This window comes from Chenopodium album, chromosome 11 (assembly GCF_948465745.1).
Source record: "Chenopodium album chromosome 11, dcCheAlbu1.1, whole genome shotgun sequence".
NCBI classification, from domain to species: Eukaryota; Viridiplantae; Streptophyta; class Magnoliopsida; order Caryophyllales; family Amaranthaceae; genus Chenopodium; species Chenopodium album.
This window is the reverse complement of record NC_137844.1, coordinates 10,231,942-10,252,613: the sequence shown is the minus strand read 5'-3', so window position 1 is coordinate 10,252,613 and position 20,672 is coordinate 10,231,942. Positions and strand designations below refer to the sequence as shown.

Below are 20,672 nucleotides of genomic sequence, written 5' to 3'. Positions count from 1 at the left end.
CATCAAATTTCATCTTTGTTCAATGCTAATAGATATACCCGACTCTGTTACCAATACAATATTAGAAATAATCTACACATACAGCAACGACTAGTCACACATTAATCACCAAGTAAAGATCACCAAATTGGGGGATCGTGCGCAGGCCAACAACTAGTTCAAAGTAAAAGCAAGAACAAATTTACAAAACTTTCAAAAGCATCTGATAGGAAGACTTATTAGTATGTGTATCAATTTTTAAAAGGCAAAGTATTCTTTTAAGAAGCCAACCATTACTTTGAAGCTATACTAAATGCGTTTAGGTTACCTCTGTTGAAGTATAGAGAGATTGGAGAAAACGGCTTAAACCTTATATTGATATTCACGACAATATATATATATAGTACAATACAAAGGATATTCAACTTGCCTAAAACTCTTAAAAGATACGGAGTACAAGCTAAATATACATATTTAACATAAAACCAACTGACTGATATTAACCTTAATTATGAAAACTCTCCAACAATATATAACATGGGCTTTATTATTGGACATGGACACCATAAGAATGAGAAGTTTTAGTTGTTTGGTGCGGTGGTGGTACGGCGGGTTGATATATGGGAAGCTCTTGTTGGTTGGCTTGGCTTACGAACTGTTCGAGGCTAGGTTTTAATCATGTTGAACACTTGTAAGTGTGTTGCAGAGCCAATCTCACTAAGGCTATCAATAGGAAAAACAAATGCTTTAGGAGGTCTGTTTTCGACTTACTGGTGGAAGACATTAGACATTTGTAGCATTGGAGATGATTTTGAATTCTTCTCTTGTCAGTTGTCACCATGTTGAAAGGAATGGTAATGTAGTAGCCCACTTTGTTGCTAGATTACCTCCTTCAAATGGGGTGGAGAACTTATTTGTTAACTCTTTCCCGCAAGGAGTAACTTTCTTGGGGAAGCTTGATATAATTTGATTTTTCGTATTAACCACAAGTACCCCGTAGTTTTTTTGTTCATATCTTCTACTAGTATAACATTTTGGGGACGTTGGGGAAAAATTGATTTAGTGACTTGGAACTTTGTAAGTAGAAGGGGTGTGGCTATTTAATCGTTTGGATTAATATCAGGTGTGGCTAGAGGTGTCAATTCGGGTGTTCGGTTTGGATTCGATGAGGTTGGATTTATTTCAAACTTAAGTAATATCAAATTTAAGTAATATCAAATTATTGGATTTATTTCAAACAAGGCCTTAATCGTCACACCTAGAGGTGTTAAAACTTCGCATGAACACAATAATTTAGTATAGCTCAAGTTTGAAATAGAGTTGTAGACCTAATCTGACCCAAAATAAGTTCAGATCAGATATGATCAGAAAAGCATTGGTTTATATGCATTTTTTTATCGCTAAATATCTTTAATTTAGTAATTGAAAAAATTGTGAATTATACATATTAATAAAATACACAATATTACGAATCTAACAAAATCTCACTTGATATATTTTTTTCTTTGTAGATTATCATATATTTAAGGTTAAAGTTTAGTCAAATTAGACAATCAGATCAGATCAGATCAAAAGATAAACAAAAATAAGGTGAAACAAACAAGCCCTAAATTGTTTGGATCGATGTTGGATCAAGTTTGCTTTATTTAAAAATCGGGTTACTCGTACTTTGGATATCAAATCGGATCTACTGTAATTGTATGGTTTAATACTTTAATCTCATTCCCTTCTGCTCCCACGCCCACGCCACAGGTTGAGTGTCACACATGACCCAGCTTCTGAAACGGTCAATCCCAATCAATCCAGTCTTCAACCCAACTCCTACAAAATCCAACCTCAAAATTCCCAGAATTTTCAATTCATCTCGTATCACACTCGCTCTAACCCACATTGCACCCCACCAAAATGGATTTCTGGAGCAAAGCAAGGAGTTTCGCAGAAGAAGCGGCTAAACGATCCCAAGAACTAACCATTGAAGCTGCTAAACGATCTCAGGAACTTACTTCCACCATTGGTGGCACCTCTCGGATCGCCGACATTGTCTCCGAAACCGCTAAACGCTCTAAAGAGTTGGCTGCTGAAGCCTCCAATCACATCAAGGCCGAAGCCCTCAAACGCGCTGATCAGATCAAGTCTCTCTCTCTCCTTGACCCTTCTAATCTGCCTTCTGATTCTTCTCAGACTAAGGAGCTTTCGCCTGAAGAGCTTCAGAAGTTTGGGATTACCGATGAATTGAGGGAGTTTGTTAAGGAGATTACTCTCAATACTTTCCAGGATTTCCCACTTCCTGGTATGAATTTTTTTCTGGGGTTTTTGTGTTTTTGGATTTTTTGTAATGTGGGTTTTGTTTTTTTTTGGATTTGTGTGAAATGGGTTTGTTTTGGATCTTGAATTGATTGATAATTTTTGAAGGTTTTGATGTAACTTTTGGAAGCTTGATTTGGAACTTTCTTTGGCTATACTTATGCTCTTTTCTTGTTAGGGAAGGAAAATGCCATGATAAAAGTGGAATTATAGGGAATGGAGTGAGATACAAGGGTTTTGTAATGATTGTTCATGCATGAATTTCAAGGCTTATTTATCTGTATGCTAATGTGTTAATGGGTACATTATTTTTCTGAATATGACGGTTTCATGCTGGATTTAGTATAATGTGGGGGGTTTTGGTGTAGTTGAGGACGAAATCTATTGGTTTATTTGATGTGAGTTTAGAAGTTTGAGCTTTCCTGATGTAAGTTGGTAAATGGTAATGGAGGTTATGGGGAAGTGCACGACTCATGGGAGATTGGGACTTGGGAGGCTAGGTTTGGTGTTTCGTTTGGCGATACTATGCAATCACCTCTTATTGCTGGTCACCATTTGTTCTTTTTTGGAATGGGGAAGAGGGGAAGGGAAGAACATAAAACATGGTATACAAAGCAGTGAAAAGTGTATTTGCATGATGGATAGATTTTAAAGGAGATTATATGATTCTCATGCAATGCTTTGGGAATGATGTATCTAAGCATGGGTGCATTTTTGCTGCTATTTGTATTAAATTTGTTTTGAATTTGGAGTAAGGGAGGGGAAGGGCCGGAGGGGGGGGGGGAGTTTTAATGGAAATTCTTCATTGTATACCTTAGGCTTTTGTCATTCTTATTGTAGAGTTGTGATAGTTTAGTCTACATAAAATAGCTCCAGAATCTGAAGAAAAGCAATTTGTATCATTAGTATGTTGAATTGATGATGATGATGATGTTGACTCTGTATATTAACCACAACGCTCTGAGATGGTCTCGTTATCAAGTGAGGTTCATTGGGAAACTATTGTTTGTTTTTGAGGATAAGATTCCTCTGTAAATCACGCGATCTGGAAGTTAATTCGGACATTATTATTATTATCAGTTTTTATAAGAACTGTCATTGAAACCTCATTCACAAAATATGCTAATATGTTGGGTACATTTTTTGTTGAATTCATTGGTTTGGTGATGTATTTAGTATAATGTGGGGTTTTACTGTAGTTGAAGATGTAATTTGTTGGTTTATATGATGTGAGTTTGGAAGTTTGAGTATCCTGATGTAACTATGTTAGTATTTGGGGACATGGGGAATTGTGCAACTCAGGGAAGACTCTAACCAACAACAACAACAACAACAAAGCGTTAGTCCCAAAATGATTTGGGGTCAGCTAACATGAACCGTCATAAGGAACCGTACGATATAAAGAATGGGACATAACAAGATAATCATGTGAAAGAGTTTAAAAAAAGGTGAGTAAATTGAGTAAACAAAGGAGCATTCAAGAAAAAATTAAAGAACATTCAAGCAAAATTAAGGGAGTTTTAAAAGAGAACCAAGAATAAAATTGAAGAAAGTTTTAAAAAAGTGGTTAAAACATTAGAGTAAAAAACATAGAGGTGTGAGAAAACTTTAGCAAAGGAAAACAATACAGTGCATAATACATTAGTGGGATAAAATAATAAAATTAAATTCGAAAATAAATTTAGAAAGTATATATATAATCACGACACATTGTTGACGTGAATAGGTCTTACTTTTTACCATAAATTTAGCCAATCGTTAAAGTTTGAATAGTTTTTACTATAAATTTGTTCATAAACAGTTCATTTATAAAATTTAGCAGTTATTTGGCTGATTGAAATAGAATTGGTTTTTATAAGAAACTGTAGAAACCTAAAGACTGTAATTGTTATGTTTTTTAAGTGAGAATAGATTATGCAATGTATGTTGTTGCTGTCTTCTTGTGTTAGGAAGGAATCTGAGACGGAACAACTTAAGTGCTACATGTGTATTCTGCATCAGTGGACATTTGGATATGTCTCCCCATAATGTATGCTATAAAATTATGGGGAGCCCATTAAAGATCTAGAAAAAGCTGATCTCTAGAGTGCACTATGAATTTTAGAGCTAGAGTTGTATGGTGCCAGTGGAGAGCAGAAGGAAGAATCTGGTTTTGCGGATTTGAAAAATATTTTATACGTTGGGAAAGGCTGGCTGAGATTGTATGTAAACCAGATTGCCGATGAAATCAATGAAGGGTCACTGTGATAGGCTGGGCAAAAAGAATTAGTAGAAGATATCTGTGAAGAATAGGACTAAGAGTTCAATGAAATTTATGGAAATATCAACTAAATTGTTGCATAGAAAATGAAGTTTATAATGTAGTATTGTGAGAGTGGGATTTAATTTTGACCTAGTTTCGTTTTATTTGCAATGTCACCTAATTTAATTTTAGTATATCTTCATTGTTCTGTTTATTATAACCTAAACATGAATAATGAAGTTTAGCAAGTTGTTGGATGCATTTGCTTTAATATATATATATATATGAAGTATATCGAAAGTTTGTTCAAATTGGTCTTTCTCACAAAAGAACTATATACTTATGTAGTCCCTCAATCACACAGTAAAGCCTGTACCTGACTCTGGCACATAATTTAAGACTAATTTTTTAAAATACAAGTATATAATAAGAAAGATAAAAATGGTATGAAAAAATATAGTGACAGAGGGGAAAAAGACACTAATTTGATGGAAAGTAAATTTAAAGAAAATATTTCACCATTGATTTTTACATTATAGGGATGTCCCACAATAGCAATAACTTTGTGTGGGAGTAAGCCACCGAGGGAAATTAATATAATTGATCTCTATATGGGTGTATGGTTAGGGAGCCTTCTCCATTTTCAGCCTATTGCTTTGAAATTGGTGTTTATTGTTCCTGTAGACTTCTTGATTTCGTTAGATGCTTCTACTAGCACAATGCTAAATATTATAGTTGCTTCTGGTCTCTGTAGTACTAGTAACCACTGTTTGATTTCATTTTAAGTGGAGTCATATCACTAATTACTGCTTATCCTAAACCTGGATTGGTCCTTTCTCTGAGATTTTTGTACATTCTTTTCTTGGATAAGAAATTTAAGATAAAGCAGAAGTTTGCTTAGATTGATAAAGCAGTTGATATAGTACATCTTGGATTGTCTTATTGATTGAACTCTTAATGTTTGGGTATGTGCTGATATGAAGTATTGCATTTTTTCCAGATGATGCTCCTGTGTCTGACGTTCCAACAGTTTCAAATGTGCGGCAGGATCTTACAGAGTGGCAGGCTAAACATGCCACTCTTATGCTGTCGACTGTAAAGGTTGCATTTCTATTTTCCCCCTTCTTTTCCTTTTTTGTCTTGATTCAAGATGTTTGATTCTGATATCAAATAGCTTGATGGCTTCTATCCTTTGTGCTTCACTTGATTGTGATCAACAACTGAAGGAAAAGGAGAATATAAACTGGGGAAAAGACAAATGTCGGTATCTCTAAGTCTCTTTCTAGGTGAATGGAGTGAGATTCTGAGAATTTTTGGAAGCTTCCATATCCATCTTTTTACATCTTGCTTCCTTGTACAACTGGGACTTTGGGAGTAAATTCAAATGTATTTTTTTTGCCATTTTCTTTTTTTCTCTTTCAACTGTAATCTTGTTATGGGCCTTTCTTTATATCGTACGGTTCCTTATGACGATTCATGTTAGCCAACCCCAAATCATTTTGGGACCAAGGCTTTGTTGTTGTTGTTAGCCGACCCCAAACCCTTTTTTTTTTTTTTTTTTTTTTTTTGGGGGGGGGGGGGGTGATATTGCCTGCTTTAAGAATGTGGTATGCATGTTAGTGGCTAGTCTTTTGATCATGGCTAATTATAACCTTTTCTGACAGGAAATCTCAAAGCTACGGTATGATCTGTGTCCCCGTGTCATGAAAGAGAGAAAGTTTTGGAGAATCTATTTCATGCTTGTCAACAGCCATATAACTCCGTGAGTAACAATTTAAAGAATGATAAATATATTTCTTCCGTTCTTTTTTTGAACGTTAGGAGTTTCATGCTTGCTAGTACACATCTTATAGAGTTAAAATACTTCATATCTTTAATTATTTCCTGTGTTTCACAGTAAATGCAACACTAGCCCTTGCACATTGTCTTAGGAAAATTATAGGGTGGGGACCAAATGGGGAATTTTATACTATAAATTATAGTTGGTAAGGATATATTTAATTGTTAGTAGAAGAAAAAAATTTAAAAAAAAAAATAGTGTAAGTGGGGTTGGTTGGAGAGAAATAATAAATAGTAGTGGGTCCTTACCAAATAAGGAAAGTGTTGCAATTATTGTGAAACGGATATAAAAAAAAAGTGTTGTGAATATTACAAGTCAAAGGAAATATATTGTAGTATGGACTATGGAGTAAAAAATTATAAAAAGATAATTTTTTATAAGTATATATAGAGACGTATCTAACAAAATCCCACTTATTTTTTAGCATATAAATCACAAAAGACGGCAAAGGCACAATTAGTGTAATACCAAAGTGCCTTTAAAAAAGAACAGAAGAGGTATATTTCACTAATTTCAGGGCACCTTGAGTTTTTCTGTTGCCTGTTTTACACTCGTACCTGTTTATACAAATAGCAGTGTGGCATAAGTTCAATTCTAAGTTAGTGTGAATTCATGTCATTCAAGACTTTGTAATATGTATGATTCGGTTGAGGCTAATGTATGCAACAAGGAGAGTTTGCTCATCGTTCATCATGTTTAGTTAATGAGGTGGTCTTTATGCTGAAATTGTTTTAAATGAATTGTCAGAATTACTCGAGAAAAAATTATATATTTTGACGAGTACTAAAGGCATCAACATGACTCTCTCTCTCTCTCTCGCGCGCGCGCACACACACATGCACACACGCATGCACGCACAAGCTTTCCTAAATAGGCCTTTATATATAAGTGCATCACTTTCTTTTTTGGACATCGTTGCTTTTCTAAATCGGCCTTTATATAAGTGCATCACTTTCTTTTTTTTTGGACATCATCTATAAGTATTTTATCCTATTCTCTCCTCACATGTTCCCAACTTCTACTTTTTTCTTATTGTTTATCTCCTCTCACATCCCATACTTCTTAATTTTCTACAAATCCCACTTACACAATATTTTACTCCATTCAACTCACCCTCCTAAAACTATGTGCCCGTCAAACTGATGCACTTAAAAAAGAACGGAGGGAGTATATAGAGATTTCCCATTAACAAACTAAGGGTGCATTGTATTCACTTGATTTTTACTTATCTGAACCCCTTATTTTAGTTATAAATTAAATTGGGTAGCCCTGATTAACCCTTATCACAACTTATGTGAACTTATTTGAACTTATTTTTCCTGAACTTATCTTATTTGAACTTATTAACCCTGAAATAAGTGGAAATAAGGTGAACATAACAGGGCCTAAGTGTCTTCTCCTGCAAGATGCTAACCATTTAAAATATCATGATATTCCTAAATTGCCTTCCCCTATCAATTCGTAGCATTCTATGGCATTGCTTCCATTTGGGGAAATGGAGATTTGAGGCATATATATGTGCTGTTTTCTTCTTGTGCTATTTTTTTTGGGCATTCACCCTAGCCTCGATTTGTTCCTCTTACTGATTCATTGCTACCCTCTTTTCCTGTGCTTAATTAAGACGGTGAAATATGAGCATTAGAAACACTAATTATATATGAAGTCCTTGGCTTCAAATTAACACTAACAGTAAAATATATGCGTGTTCCCTATTTAACTTGGAATTGTCTTATAGGATTGCTATACGAGATTTAGCATCATTTTCTGGTTTCATTGCTCTTTAGTTGCCGCTTCTAAACCAGCAGTCCCAATCTATGTTTTGCTTTAATCAGGTATGAGAAAAGATATGATGAGGAGGTAAAATTAAAAGCTGCAGAACAAGAGAAAGCTGAAGCAGAGAAAGAAAAGGAAATTGTTGCAAGTGTTGCTGAGTCTAAAACAGATGGAGCAGAGCCCACGCGGCCACTCAAGACATCAACATCATCGGCAGAGCAAGATTTAGATGTCTTTCTTCTGGGAGACCTTGGAGACAGCGATGATGGACCAGGTACTCTTGCATATTACCTCTGTTTTGATAATTTGGGAAAACATATGACCTCTGTCACATTTCATTATTTTCATATGAACACTTTATTGGTCTGGCCCAAAATTATATCCTCATTCCAGGCATGTGGTTTATGCCTCATATCAAGCAGGCCCATAGATGCTACTGTAATATATATACCATGATTTATGAAAATAGTTTCACTTTAGGCTTTTAGTTGCTAATAATTTACATAATATTGGAACAAAGATAGGGTGATAGACTGAAAAAGGGTGGTGAGAGATTAGAAGAAGGAAGAAATTATTTTGAAATTGGTGAAGAACAGTAAAAGGAGGAAAAGCAGAAGGGGGGGGGGGGGGGGAGAGAGAGAGAGAGAGAGAGAGAGAGAGAAGGGAAGCTTCAGTGAATACATGCAATAATCGCCATTGTGCTCATAAAACATAGCCAGGGAAAAGCTGAACAACATGCTAGAAAGCAGTGGCGGATCCAGGGGGTACACAGTGGTACAGTTGTACCCCCATTCTCAAAAAAAAAAAAAAAAAAAATCAAAGAGACCTGTTTTTTTGTAACAGGCGGTCTCTTAAGTCTTGTCATACAAACTGACAAGCTGACAACAAGTCTGGCGCGTAATTTTGCTGAGTATATGGAAGAGACCGCCTACTAAACAACTATTCTCTTTTGTTTTTTCACTTTACCAAATACATTAATACAAATGAAAATAGGATAGTACACCAGCATGGTGCACCTGAGAGGCAGAAAGAACATATTGTTGTTTGACAAATAGCATACTTATACTTGACAAAGAATATATATATATATATTATATTTGATAATATGTTCTTTTTTTCTTATGTTCTTTAACATATGTTGATTAAACATGTTTTTTGGCTTTCAATGATACAAAGTATGTTATTTAAATTTGGCTCGTATGTTCTTTGAGGTAATAAGTGACGCGAATGACAAAATCTTCTTTTTTTTTTTTTTTTTAATCATATATCATATTTAATCATTTTTTTTTTTTTATTATCGTATGTTCTTTTGAGTTTGATCAGTGTATTCTTTGGATATGAATTATATGTTCTTTACATTATAATTTATGTTCATTTAACATATGTTATTTTGAAATTTAATTTGAAAATGAAATCTTAAATTATTTTTAGTTGAAAATAATTTTAGAGAGTGAAAACTAAAATTATTATAAAAAATTGAATTTTTGGAGAGAGAGAAAACTATTTTTGGGGAAATATTATCTTTGGTAAAGATTTTTCCGTTAATGTGTAATTTTTCATGAAATTTTAATAAAGCTTTTGTCACGTTCTATTTGTAATGTCTTCATGTTGTTTAGTAATGCATGTTCTTTGTGAAACATAAACATGTTCTTTTTCAAAACACATAAATGTTCTTTTTCAAACAAGTGAATGTTCTTTATGTCCGCATGGTGCACCCTAGTGCATAGATCATGCATTAACATATGTATTTTGCTTTGTGATATTGTTTTTTTTTTAATTATTTTTTTTTCCTTTCCTTTTTATTTTTTAATCCAAATTCCAAAACACTTAAATTAATTTCTTTACATGGCTAAGACTTTACTATTGATGATTAATAAATACTTCGTATTATGTTCAACGATATATATATATATGCTTTTTGTTTTTTTCCTTCCAATAAAACTTACATATTTTAATTACTATTGATGATTGATAAATAGTACTCCGTATGCCTCAATTCGAGTACTCGTATATCAGATTATGACAAGGAATTAAACTAAGTGTAATTAGTTACACTTTAAATTACTAGAAGTATTTTTTAGTTTATTTATACAATTGTTGACTTATTATAATAAAAATTCGTCTAAGAGTTTTATAATAGTGTAATTGTATGGCCTTTAATTATATTACTTTATATTAGTTTTATTTGTTTGGTCTATTTATGGACAAAACATACTTAAGGAGTAAGGGATATATTCAATGTGATAAGATGGTGGAAATAAACAATAAAAAATTGAAATTTTAGTTTGTCAAGTTTCGTATTTTTTATTAACGAGCCGATCTTCGTACCCCCATCCCTACATTTCTGGATCCGCCACTGCTAGAAAGTAGGTTCATTACAATATTAGGACATTTGATAACCAAACCAATAGTATCATCCCTTTAACCAAAATAAGAATTCCGAACAAACAGCTTTGCATCCCCCTCTCCCAAACACACACGCACACAAGCCGAATTATAAATAAATTGAAAATGATTTTGATAAGAATTTAGTATTGCTAATTGTTAACTACATCATTCCATTTTTTAAGTCTTAGTGTCTTGATATCTATCAAATGTTTGTGACTTTTTGGATCTAGACATCTAGTACATGGTTGTCTTGTCATGCAAATATTGTACTGGTGCATTGCTTTATTTTCTTTTACTGTAGCATAATTATGCTTCGACATTATGCGTGCTTTCTTTTTGTGGCAAACTTATGTATCGCATTGGTTGTCATTTAGTGAAACCTAGACAGAACCGGTTATTTTCTCTATGTGAAAGTATCAATAATAAGGAGAATAGTACCTTGTTAGAAATTTGAATTGATTGTTAAGGTGAATCCCCTTGGAAGTAGCTTGGGCTTCCGTCCTCTTGTTAAGAAGTGATCATATTGTGCGGAATTTAAATGTATTTTGCAGGGTTTATGACATTTTTTTTATGCATGTTCATTTATTGCTTTCACCTTTTATGAAATTCATTGAGCCTATAGCCATGTGGCCTTAGATACCTTGCTAAAGGATTCAATTTGCTGCCATAATATGGGGAGTTAATTCCTAATGTCCCATCCTATCAAAATTTGTGTTCGAAATATGGTCTGAATCTTTCATTTCTTGTAAATATGATTAACAGATGTTGGAGATGATGATGGCTTTGATGATGACTTTGACAAGATTGGTGACAGTTCAGTAAGTACATAGACTTTTTATCCTTAATAACTTTTATATTACTCCGTGTCATGTTTATTGTAAGTATTCTGAGTTTGTAATTTTTTCTGAACATTATTATAAATATTGAGCTAGACAGTTTGAATTTGAAGTATCACTGAACTACTAGAAACTTTGGTGCACAAATGGAGTATATTGGCTGATGAACATGCTTGTTATCCACCTATGTTAACTACATCAATATTGGGAAAACCTGGTTATTGACATTTTATGGTTGCCAAATTATAGATTCCACAGAACTGATTAACTTATCCACAATAGGCTCAGAAACTGTGTTATTGACTGTTTTATAATGATGCAACTCTTATACAGGAAGATGAACGTGCCAAAGATTCTAAAAAGTGATAGTTACTTTGCAATGGCGTTAAAAAGCCTGAGAGGGGATTCCTTTCTTAGAAAGATGGCTACTTGGATCGGCAACAAAGAGGGAAACTCCAAAGTTATGTCAGAAGCAATTTTTTCTGTGAAATTCTTATTTTTCCTACTACCATTACTTTTCATTCTTACAGTAATATAAGTTCTTTTTTACCGTCAATGTTTCTGATGTCTTCTCTCTGTATTTTCTGGGTGTATAGGATCTAATTGTTCCTTGTACAAGGTTCATAGAGCTCCATTTGTTGGGTGTCTATTTTCCCTTTTCTTTTTCATATTAATGAGTAGGTATATATCTTTTTCAGTTCTGGTCCATAGGCACCTCTATTCCATTCGGATGCTTTGTTGTGGAACTTTTTGTGTACATGTTATTTTCTTGTAAATAGACTCTGCTGTTAGGTTGTTGATGCTGTTATAAAAGTAATGTAACTTCTTTGTCAGTTTTTTTGTGGCATTTAACCTATATTTAGACTTACATCCGAAATATACACACACACATATATATATCCTCCTCCTAGAAAATACAGAGAGAAGACATCAGAAACATCGACGGTAAAAAAGAACTTATAATCATGATTAAAAATGAAGTTATTACAAGCTTATAATCATGATTAGCCGGGTACTGAAGCAATTAGCTAAATTAAATACTCGTAATTGAAATTAGAGTTTAGAGTTGTTGTGATGCGTGCCTCACTGAAATCCGTAATGTTCCCATCATTCTCTACAATATTTGTGCATTTCTTGCCTTTGGAAACCAACCTCTTTAGCCAATTTTAGGAGGGGGACCCTACGTCAAATCGGTCCTTTTTTTTTTTTTTTTTAAAAAAAAAAAAGAATTTTTATTGATTTTTTAACAATTATTGTTACTGTACTTTTTTTTTTTTTTTTTTTTTTTACCAAAATGCTCGATTTCATACCAAGGGTCTGTTCTCATTAACTGAACTAAACTGAATTGAACTGAACTGAACTGAACTTATTAGAGGTGAGCTGAACTGAACTGAACTTATAGAGCTGAACTGAACTGAAAATAATCGTATGAAAACAGGCACTAAGTATTTGGTTAAAATTTTGGTTAAGCTAAATTGTTATGAACTATGTCAAATTTAAACCCGTAATGCTCAATTTCAAACTAGTATTTGGTTGAGCTAAATTGATATTTATGAACTTTGTCTAACTTAAACCGCAAAGCTCAATTTCATACTAGTATCTAGTTAAGCTAAATTGATATTTAAAAACTTTGTCGAACTTAAACCACAATTCCCTCTCCTTACTCACAAAGGTAAAAGGACTAAGAACTATGGCACTTCATCATTCAATTCAATTTATTTCAATTATTTATGTAAATAGGTGTTTTTCTTTTATTTATTTATTATTTTTTTTTTTAGCTCTATTTAGTTTAAGAAAATAGGGCTTTAATGTAAAAACAAGGAATGAAGGGAGTAGCTAGCATTCTAATGCAGCAAATATAGTGGTCATTTAAATTAATTAGTGGAGTAACTGTTTAATTAATTTTATGCCTACATATGTTAATATTTTATGATTGAAAAATGTGATACAACTTGTGCAATTATTATTCTTTTTGAATTCTAATTTGAATCATTAATTAAATTTTATCACAAATCTTATTATTTTCATCAATGAAAATATCTATAGGTTATTTGTAAAGATGTTTTCAACTAAACTTATGCACATAATTACAAGGGTATAGATCGACAAGTTGAGTTGTTTTTTGCCCTAACTTTCAACAGACCTCACCTTCTTTTGAGTCTAATTTAATTAATAATTTAGTTACTAGTGTGCTCATAGTTTTGCCGATTTTTAATTTTTCAATAAAATTTCCTTTCATGAAAGACTCCTCCCATGGTTAATCTAAAGAATTGTTTGTTATTTTCACATTAGTCATCTATGCTTTGTATCTTTTAAAATTTATTAGCTTAGCACTTACAAAGAATTTGAGGAAAGCTAATTACGAGGGTTTTTATTTGGTGCATATGTTAATAAAAAATTTAAAAGACAAAAAATGAGTTTTAAAAGAGATGTGGTATAATGACAAGTCAATGATTTGTTTAAGGCATGCAATAAACTCACTTTCATAATGTGACTTATATTATACTTTGTTTTTCGCAGGTTTTGAGCCCAAATAATTCAAATCCAAGTTTATATGAAGGTATTTTAAGGCTAGGTTTGATTTAACTTATTTTCGTTGTATTAAAGCTTATTAAGTAATCTAACTTTTTTTCCCCGAAAATAAAACAAAATAAGATAAGTTTATGTTGAAACAAACATGCCATAAAGAGATGGAATATTACAAATCCACTCACAAGCTAAAGTAGACTATTCATTTAATGATTGGATTCTGTACTATATCCGGCTATTTCTAAGCCAAGATGGTCTTAGTGGTCATAGGACCACCTTTTTTTTTTATTGCAACCTTGTGGAGGTTGTGGTTGGCAAGGAACAATAGGGTCTTTGGTCGCTTAATAATTTATGAAGGCCTTCGACAACAAGGTTTGTTTTCACGAAGGTCGGAGGACAATTTGTGGTCCTTACACCCGCTTGAATAGGTTGCTGAGTGGTCTCCGGGGTTTATGCGTGCTATATCACAAGATTTTGGTTCTCAACACTTCCCAACTGTCATACTAGTGGATGGTTCTTGGAATAAACACACGCACATGTCAGGATTGGGATGGTGCCCGGAGAATATGATCCAGGGGGACTTAGGAATTGTGGGAGGAGCTTCCTTTGGGTTGTCTCAATCAGTGTTGCACGCTGAGATGATTTGAATACTTGTTTGGAAGGTCTACGGTGGGCAATCAGAGATTCCTTGAGGGTGGTTACTATCTACATGGATTCGATCTTAACGGTCCAGGCTCTCAAGGAGTCAAGGGTTACAAATATTAATGTAAGGTTCGTCAGCTTAGCAGCGCGTTTGATATATTGGTGCAGTGTTCACAAGGTGGAGTGTGAAACGGTGCATAGGGCACATTTACTAGCTACTACTGCAGCCAATAGTTCATCTTCCTTTAGTACTCTTATTCTTGTTTTGAGCTCATGTAAAAAAAAAACATATTATGTGTAAATAAATATCCAACTTTATGAAAAAATTGAAGGAAAATATTATACATTGCCTTTAGGCTTTGGAGTTACATATAAGGAGCTAAAAATGGAGGGAAAAAAAAAAACAAATGAAAATATAACATTAACTACACTGATTTACTCGTATTTTTTTTATACATTTTTAAATTAATACCAAATTAGAATAGATATTAAATGCTTCTTTTTTGCCCTAAGGACCGCATATAGCATTACTCTTTACTCATAAGGTAATTGAATCAATTATGATAATCAAGCTTTTCCTAACTAGACAAGGGTCAAAATGTAGGCAACTACAATGGAAATTCTAAATTACTGTTTTTTTATTTTATTTATTTATTTATTTTTGCTATAAAATATATTAAAAGTTTGTTTACATGAAATTGATAATGATTATATTTATTGCACAATCTACCCTTTATTTCTTTGAAAAAAAAAAAACTTTTACCAACAAGATCTTCACTAAACAAAGAAAATAACCGTGTTTGTGACAAACATAAATAATTTAGTTGTTTAGCAACATATAATTCAGTTAAACTCGAAAAAATAACCTCCTTCCCTAATTGATACTCCGTGTACAACTAGTACAACACAATTGCCAAAAATCCCCATAAATCCTAAATTACCAACAACTAGTGCATAAAATTTTCCCCTTAAAAGTAAACTCTATTAATAATCATAATAATTTGTAATCAAAAATTTGATGGTGAAAAAAGGAGAAATTTTTGACACCGAATGTCGGCTCGTGAAATTCCACCGCGCTTCAGGAGGAGAGAGAAAATCAAAATCAAAATCAACCAAATTTTGAGGAGAAACTCTACTCTCTCTTTCTCCCCTCATTTTTCTCTCCTTCTCTTCTTTCACATTCTTCTTCTTCCTTCCTTCATCATCATTTTCCATCTTTCTAACCATTTTTTTTTGTACCCCATTTTCTCTCTCCTCATCCTCCTGCATTTTTCTGCCACCGACACCCGCCACCATCGTTGATTCTTACCCTCTTTTCCTTTTATCTCGGATCCGGTCGTCTACATTTTCGAAGATCCAATTTGGGCCTTCGTTTTTTTCTTTATTAGGGTTCCGAGATCTCTGATTTTGTTGGGGTTTCACGGTTATTGATAATGCGTTTATAATTTCTCCTGCAATTTTGAAATGGGTGTTTTGGATTTTGATTATTTGGGTATAGGTTTGTTCTGGGTAAGTTTTGGATTTTGATTTGGTGGGTTATTTTTCTGGGGTTGGTTGAATTTTTTTGATATTGGGTTTTTTTTTTTTTTTTTTTTTTTTTTTTTTTTTTTTTTTTTTTAACTCGGATCTTTGGTATTATAGATTGATTAAATTTGGGCAAAGTGATTGCAATTGTATTATGCAGCATTGATTAGGAAAATTGAAGGTATTTTTAGGGAATTGTTGGTTGCATTGGGTGTTGTGAGGTTGGGATGAGAGGAAAGGAGGAGGAATATGTGTAAGGTTGAGAGGAGTAGTGGTAGTGAGGAGAGAGAAAGCAGGAGAAGAAGGTGGTGGGGGATTGGGATTGGTATGGGGGTTAAAATTGTAGTTAGTGATGAGAAGAAGGAGAAATCCAAGAGTTCTTCGGCCTCAAATGGCGGTTCGAGGTCGAAGATGAAGGTATGGATGGTTAGAGCTACATCATCAGTTTTGTTATGGACTTGTATTGTCAATTTGACCACTTTTGGGGAGGTTTGGGGGCCAAGAGTCTTGAAGGGTTGGCCCTCTTGTTTTACTCAGGAATCTGCTTATCTTAAGTTGCCATCTTCTGTTTCAGTCCCACCTCGTGTTCTTCCTCCCAAAAGTGAGTTTTTCTAGCTACCCATTTCCATCTATCTTTATTGCTTCAAACAAATTGTGTAGTTGTATGATTTCTATTAACTTTTTTGTGCAAGTTAATCATATATAGATTGTAGTGGTTGTTGGTGATTGTTCGAGCTCGATTTGATGCTTAATTTGATGACTTGAAAGTGTTGTATGTGTCACACCTTTTGAATTAGCCAACTATGGAAAATTGTTTGATACCACATATTCTGTATATTGGGTTTAGTCTTATTTCCATGTTGAAATGTGATGTAGTCATAACATATATGATGACGCCTTTCATTATCAGCTGAGTTTGGTGGATTTTCTATGTTGATGAACATTCACAAGTTTTAATGGGAAATATAGAATTATTGTAAGGACACTGTTTCTTTCAGATGTTCTATTTTCTCCAAAATTGAATTATTTCTTTCAAGAATTTATCTATATAGGTATTATGTCCTTGCTATTTCAGGCATCCACATTGCTATCTTTATTGTGGGGGGTACCCTTTGCTTCTATGATTGAAACATGTGGTTTTGTTCCTTTTTTATTAGACTAAATGTGCTCTTTCTGTTTCTTAATCAGTTAATTAATATGATTAGTGCTATGTTGTTTCCAGGAGTTTATAAGAACAATGGTTACCTGATGGTTTCGTGTAATGGAGGACTTAATCAAATGAGATCAGCAGTGAGTATTTAGCTGTGTTTTCAGTTGATGCACCTATAGTTGGTTTTGATTATATTCCGTGCATCCTTTGCATCCCCGTGAGCTACTGTAATGGCTGAACTCAACCTAATCAGTTGTGCTTTCTGCAGATATGTGACATGGTAGCCATCGCAAGATACCTTAATGTCACTCTTATTGTTCCCGAGCTGGATAAAACATCCTTCTGGGCTGATCCGAGGCATGTTACTGTTATCTTTCTTGTAATGCTATGTAGAATTAGTTTGTGAACATTGTGTACTTGTTTTCAGGAATGACAAGGTTATTATATTTTATCATATACTCCATATGAAGTTGGCCTAAATTAACTTATTTACATGGCAGTGAGTTTCAAGACATATTTGATGTGGATCATTTTATTTCATCATTGAGAGATGAAGTTAGGATTCTGAAGGAGCTTCCCCCTAGGCTCAAGAAAAGACTAGAGCTGGGAAAAGTTCATACCATGGCCCCTGTTAGTTGGTCTGATATATCCTATTACAACAATCAGGTTAGTTCAATATTCTGGCTTGCTGGTTTCTGTACTGGTCTCTTGTGCTCTGCATCTGACATTCTGCTTATCGTTGGTTACTGCAGATACTTCCTTTGATACAAAAGTACAAGATTTTGCATTTAAACAGAACAGATGCCCGGCTCGCCAATAATGGTCAACCGATAGAAATTCAAAAGCTTAGATGCCGGGTTAATTTCAGTGGTCTGAGATTTACTCCTCAGATTGAGGAGCTTGGGAAAAGGGTGGTCAAGCTGTTGCATCAAAATGGTCCTTTCCTTGTTCTTCATCTGCGATATGAAATGGACATGTTAGCCTTTTCTGGCTGCACCCAGGGTTGCAATACTGAGGAGGTGGATGAATTGACCAGAATGAGGTACTTGGGAACCCTTGTCAAATCTAGAACCAGATATTGATTTTATCTTTCTTTTCTTCTTTGTGAACCTCTCAATGTTTAACCGTTTTTTTTAATTTGCATTGATAGATATGCTTACCCATGGTGGAAAGAGAAGATCATAAATTCTGATTTGAAAAGGAAAGATGGACTCTGTCCATTGACGCCAGAGGAAACTACTTTGGCACTGCGAGCTTTGGACATTGATCCTAGCTATCAGATATATATTGCAGCTGGTGAAATATATGGTGGTGAGAGGAGGATGGCTAGTCTTGCTGAATCTTACCCAAAGCTGGTTAGTTTATTGCTGCCATTTTAGTCTGTCTTTGTTTTGGCACTTAGTTATGACTTATTTCATAGCCTCTCATGCTCTTTCCATATATAACACAACAGGTTAGGAAAGAGACATTATTGAATCCCGCAGACTTGAGATTTTTTCAAAATCACTCATCTCAGATGGCTGCACTAGATTATCTTGTTTCATTGGAGAGTGATATCTTCATTCCTACTTATGATGGAAATATGGCAAAAGTTGTCGAGGGACATCGCAGGTATGTGCTTCCACTTAAGTTTGGTGCATCTTATGTGTTGTTAGAATTTATTTTTATTTTATACATTTATTTACCGTTTTTTTTTTATGTTAGAATAAAATATGATATTATGCAAGCTCCCATTTCATCTACATGGATCTTATTGTTTTGGGTTTGAATGTATGACGTGAATGAGTTGTGCTCATGTGCCTCTGGTCAAGTTGCACAATTATCTGAAGTATGGTGATTCATGCAATTCCAGGTACCTTGGGTACAAAAGGACTATCTTGTTGGACAGAAGGTTGTTGGTTGATCTGATAGACAAGTATACTGTTGGGTCACTTAGTTGGGATGAGTTCTCAACTGCTGTAAAGGAAACTCATGCACATCGCAGTGGACAACCAACTAAGAGGTTGGTAATACCTGACAAACCGAAAGAGGAGGACTATTTCTACTCTAATCCTCAGGAGTGTCTTGAATCTGATGAATCCTTGAGTAGCATGTGATCTATAATACCTGGAGAAGATTCATATTCTTCTATGATGGCTATTTGTAGCAAATTCAGGTAAAAAAGGATCTTGATGCACACCTTACAGTGCCACGCTTACACGAATGGCTTTGTTTTGGCCGCCTTCTCTCTGGGGGTTTATGGTTGTTGCGTTAACGTACATATATATATTGGGGCGGACAATTTTGAGTTATAAAAACCGAGGAATATGTTGGAGAAAGAGAAGATGGTGCTGGAGGGAGCATGATATGCTGTTGTAGATGCAAATAACTGAAATTCTTGTATAGAAACACACCCTGCCATTACTGGGGTGAAGTTAGATGCATCTTTTGTGTACATGGAGTGACTTGCCACATAAATTTGTTTGATTAAATTGTTGTGGGAGCTTGAGTTAGATCTACTACTCACTCATCCTTATATTTTTGTATTTCTTATTTCTATAGGACTACATATCCACTCTACTGATCTTTTTTAATGGTACATTTACAGAAGTTCATTAAGATATTTGTTCGTTATTCACTCTTTTGAGTAGTACCTGTATGTGGCATTTTCTATTGTATAATCGGCTGTACTATGTATATTGAGCAATCAAGACTATTTTTTCGATCATAATAGAGAACTCGAGATTAGTAAATTAGCAAAAAAATAGTCTTGATTGTATCACGAACATTATCTTGCCTATAGTTTATCAGTTATCGTCAGCAATTTTTTAGCTATTATATGCATGACTTGTACGGAATGTGCAATCAACATTATTAGAATCAGAAATTAAGACACTTTATTGAAGTCATTGCATAAAATTATGCTTTTGCACATTTTCATGTTAGTCTCGTAAACTTTTCCCTAAGGTTTCGGCCTTAGCATGTGGTGATGTTAGCTGGAGTGTGTGCTCCCTCCAACGGTATGATTGTGGGACAATCTTTTCCCCTAAAAGTGTCTTTTTTTTCTTGAGCATTTCCTTCAACAATTTCTGTTATCCTTAAGTTACTTTCTTGGTTCCACCATATTTAGAAGTCTCAAGAACACCTCCCATTCTCTCATACATGCCCCTAGCTTGCTTGCACTCTCCTATAACATCGGCCACCAATAATTATGTCAATCCAAGCTCTTCTTTTTCGTCTATGCTCTCTTCCACCTCTCTATAATCTTCTCCGTACATCTTTACCGGTTCTACCTACAACTCTAACAACGTAATTCAATGTGTCGTGACCCTTCTAACCTCATCTTAAAGTAGTCTCTTATTATGAAAATGTGTCGAATTCAATCTTACGTTTTGGGCGGCAAATGATGCCTCCTTTATTCCAAACTAGAGTAGAAAATACAAAACATATACTCAATATTGACAATTATATATAGGTTAGCTTTGT

General features: G+C 34.1%; 2 protein-coding genes across 2 annotated transcripts; both read left to right on the top strand.

Annotated features, from left to right (window-relative positions):
• The first annotated feature begins 1,711 nt into the window (after positions 1 to 1,711).
• Positions 1,712 to 11,918, top strand: LOC145568533 (uncharacterized). The gene is made up of 6 exons (XM_081627954.1): positions 1,712 to 2,269; positions 5,526 to 5,626; positions 6,190 to 6,287; positions 8,198 to 8,412; positions 11,289 to 11,344; positions 11,696 to 11,918. Exons 1-6 carry the CDS (start codon positions 1,885 to 1,887, stop codon positions 11,726 to 11,728), a joined length of 888 nt encoding a protein of 295 aa, XP_081484080.1. The 5' UTR covers positions 1,712 to 1,884; the 3' UTR covers positions 11,729 to 11,918.
• A 3,707-nt stretch (positions 11,919 to 15,625) lies between these two features.
• LOC145567368 (rhamnogalacturonan I rhamnosyltransferase 1-like) lies at positions 15,626 to 19,824 on the top strand. The gene is made up of 8 exons (XM_081626631.1): positions 15,626 to 16,658; positions 17,280 to 17,347; positions 17,476 to 17,564; positions 17,708 to 17,873; positions 17,960 to 18,249; positions 18,358 to 18,562; positions 18,661 to 18,818; positions 19,060 to 19,824. Exons 1-8 carry the CDS (start codon positions 16,307 to 16,309, stop codon positions 19,301 to 19,303), a joined length of 1,572 nt encoding a protein of 523 aa, XP_081482757.1. The 5' UTR covers positions 15,626 to 16,306; the 3' UTR covers positions 19,304 to 19,824.
• Positions 19,825 to 20,672: the final 848 nt, after the last annotated feature.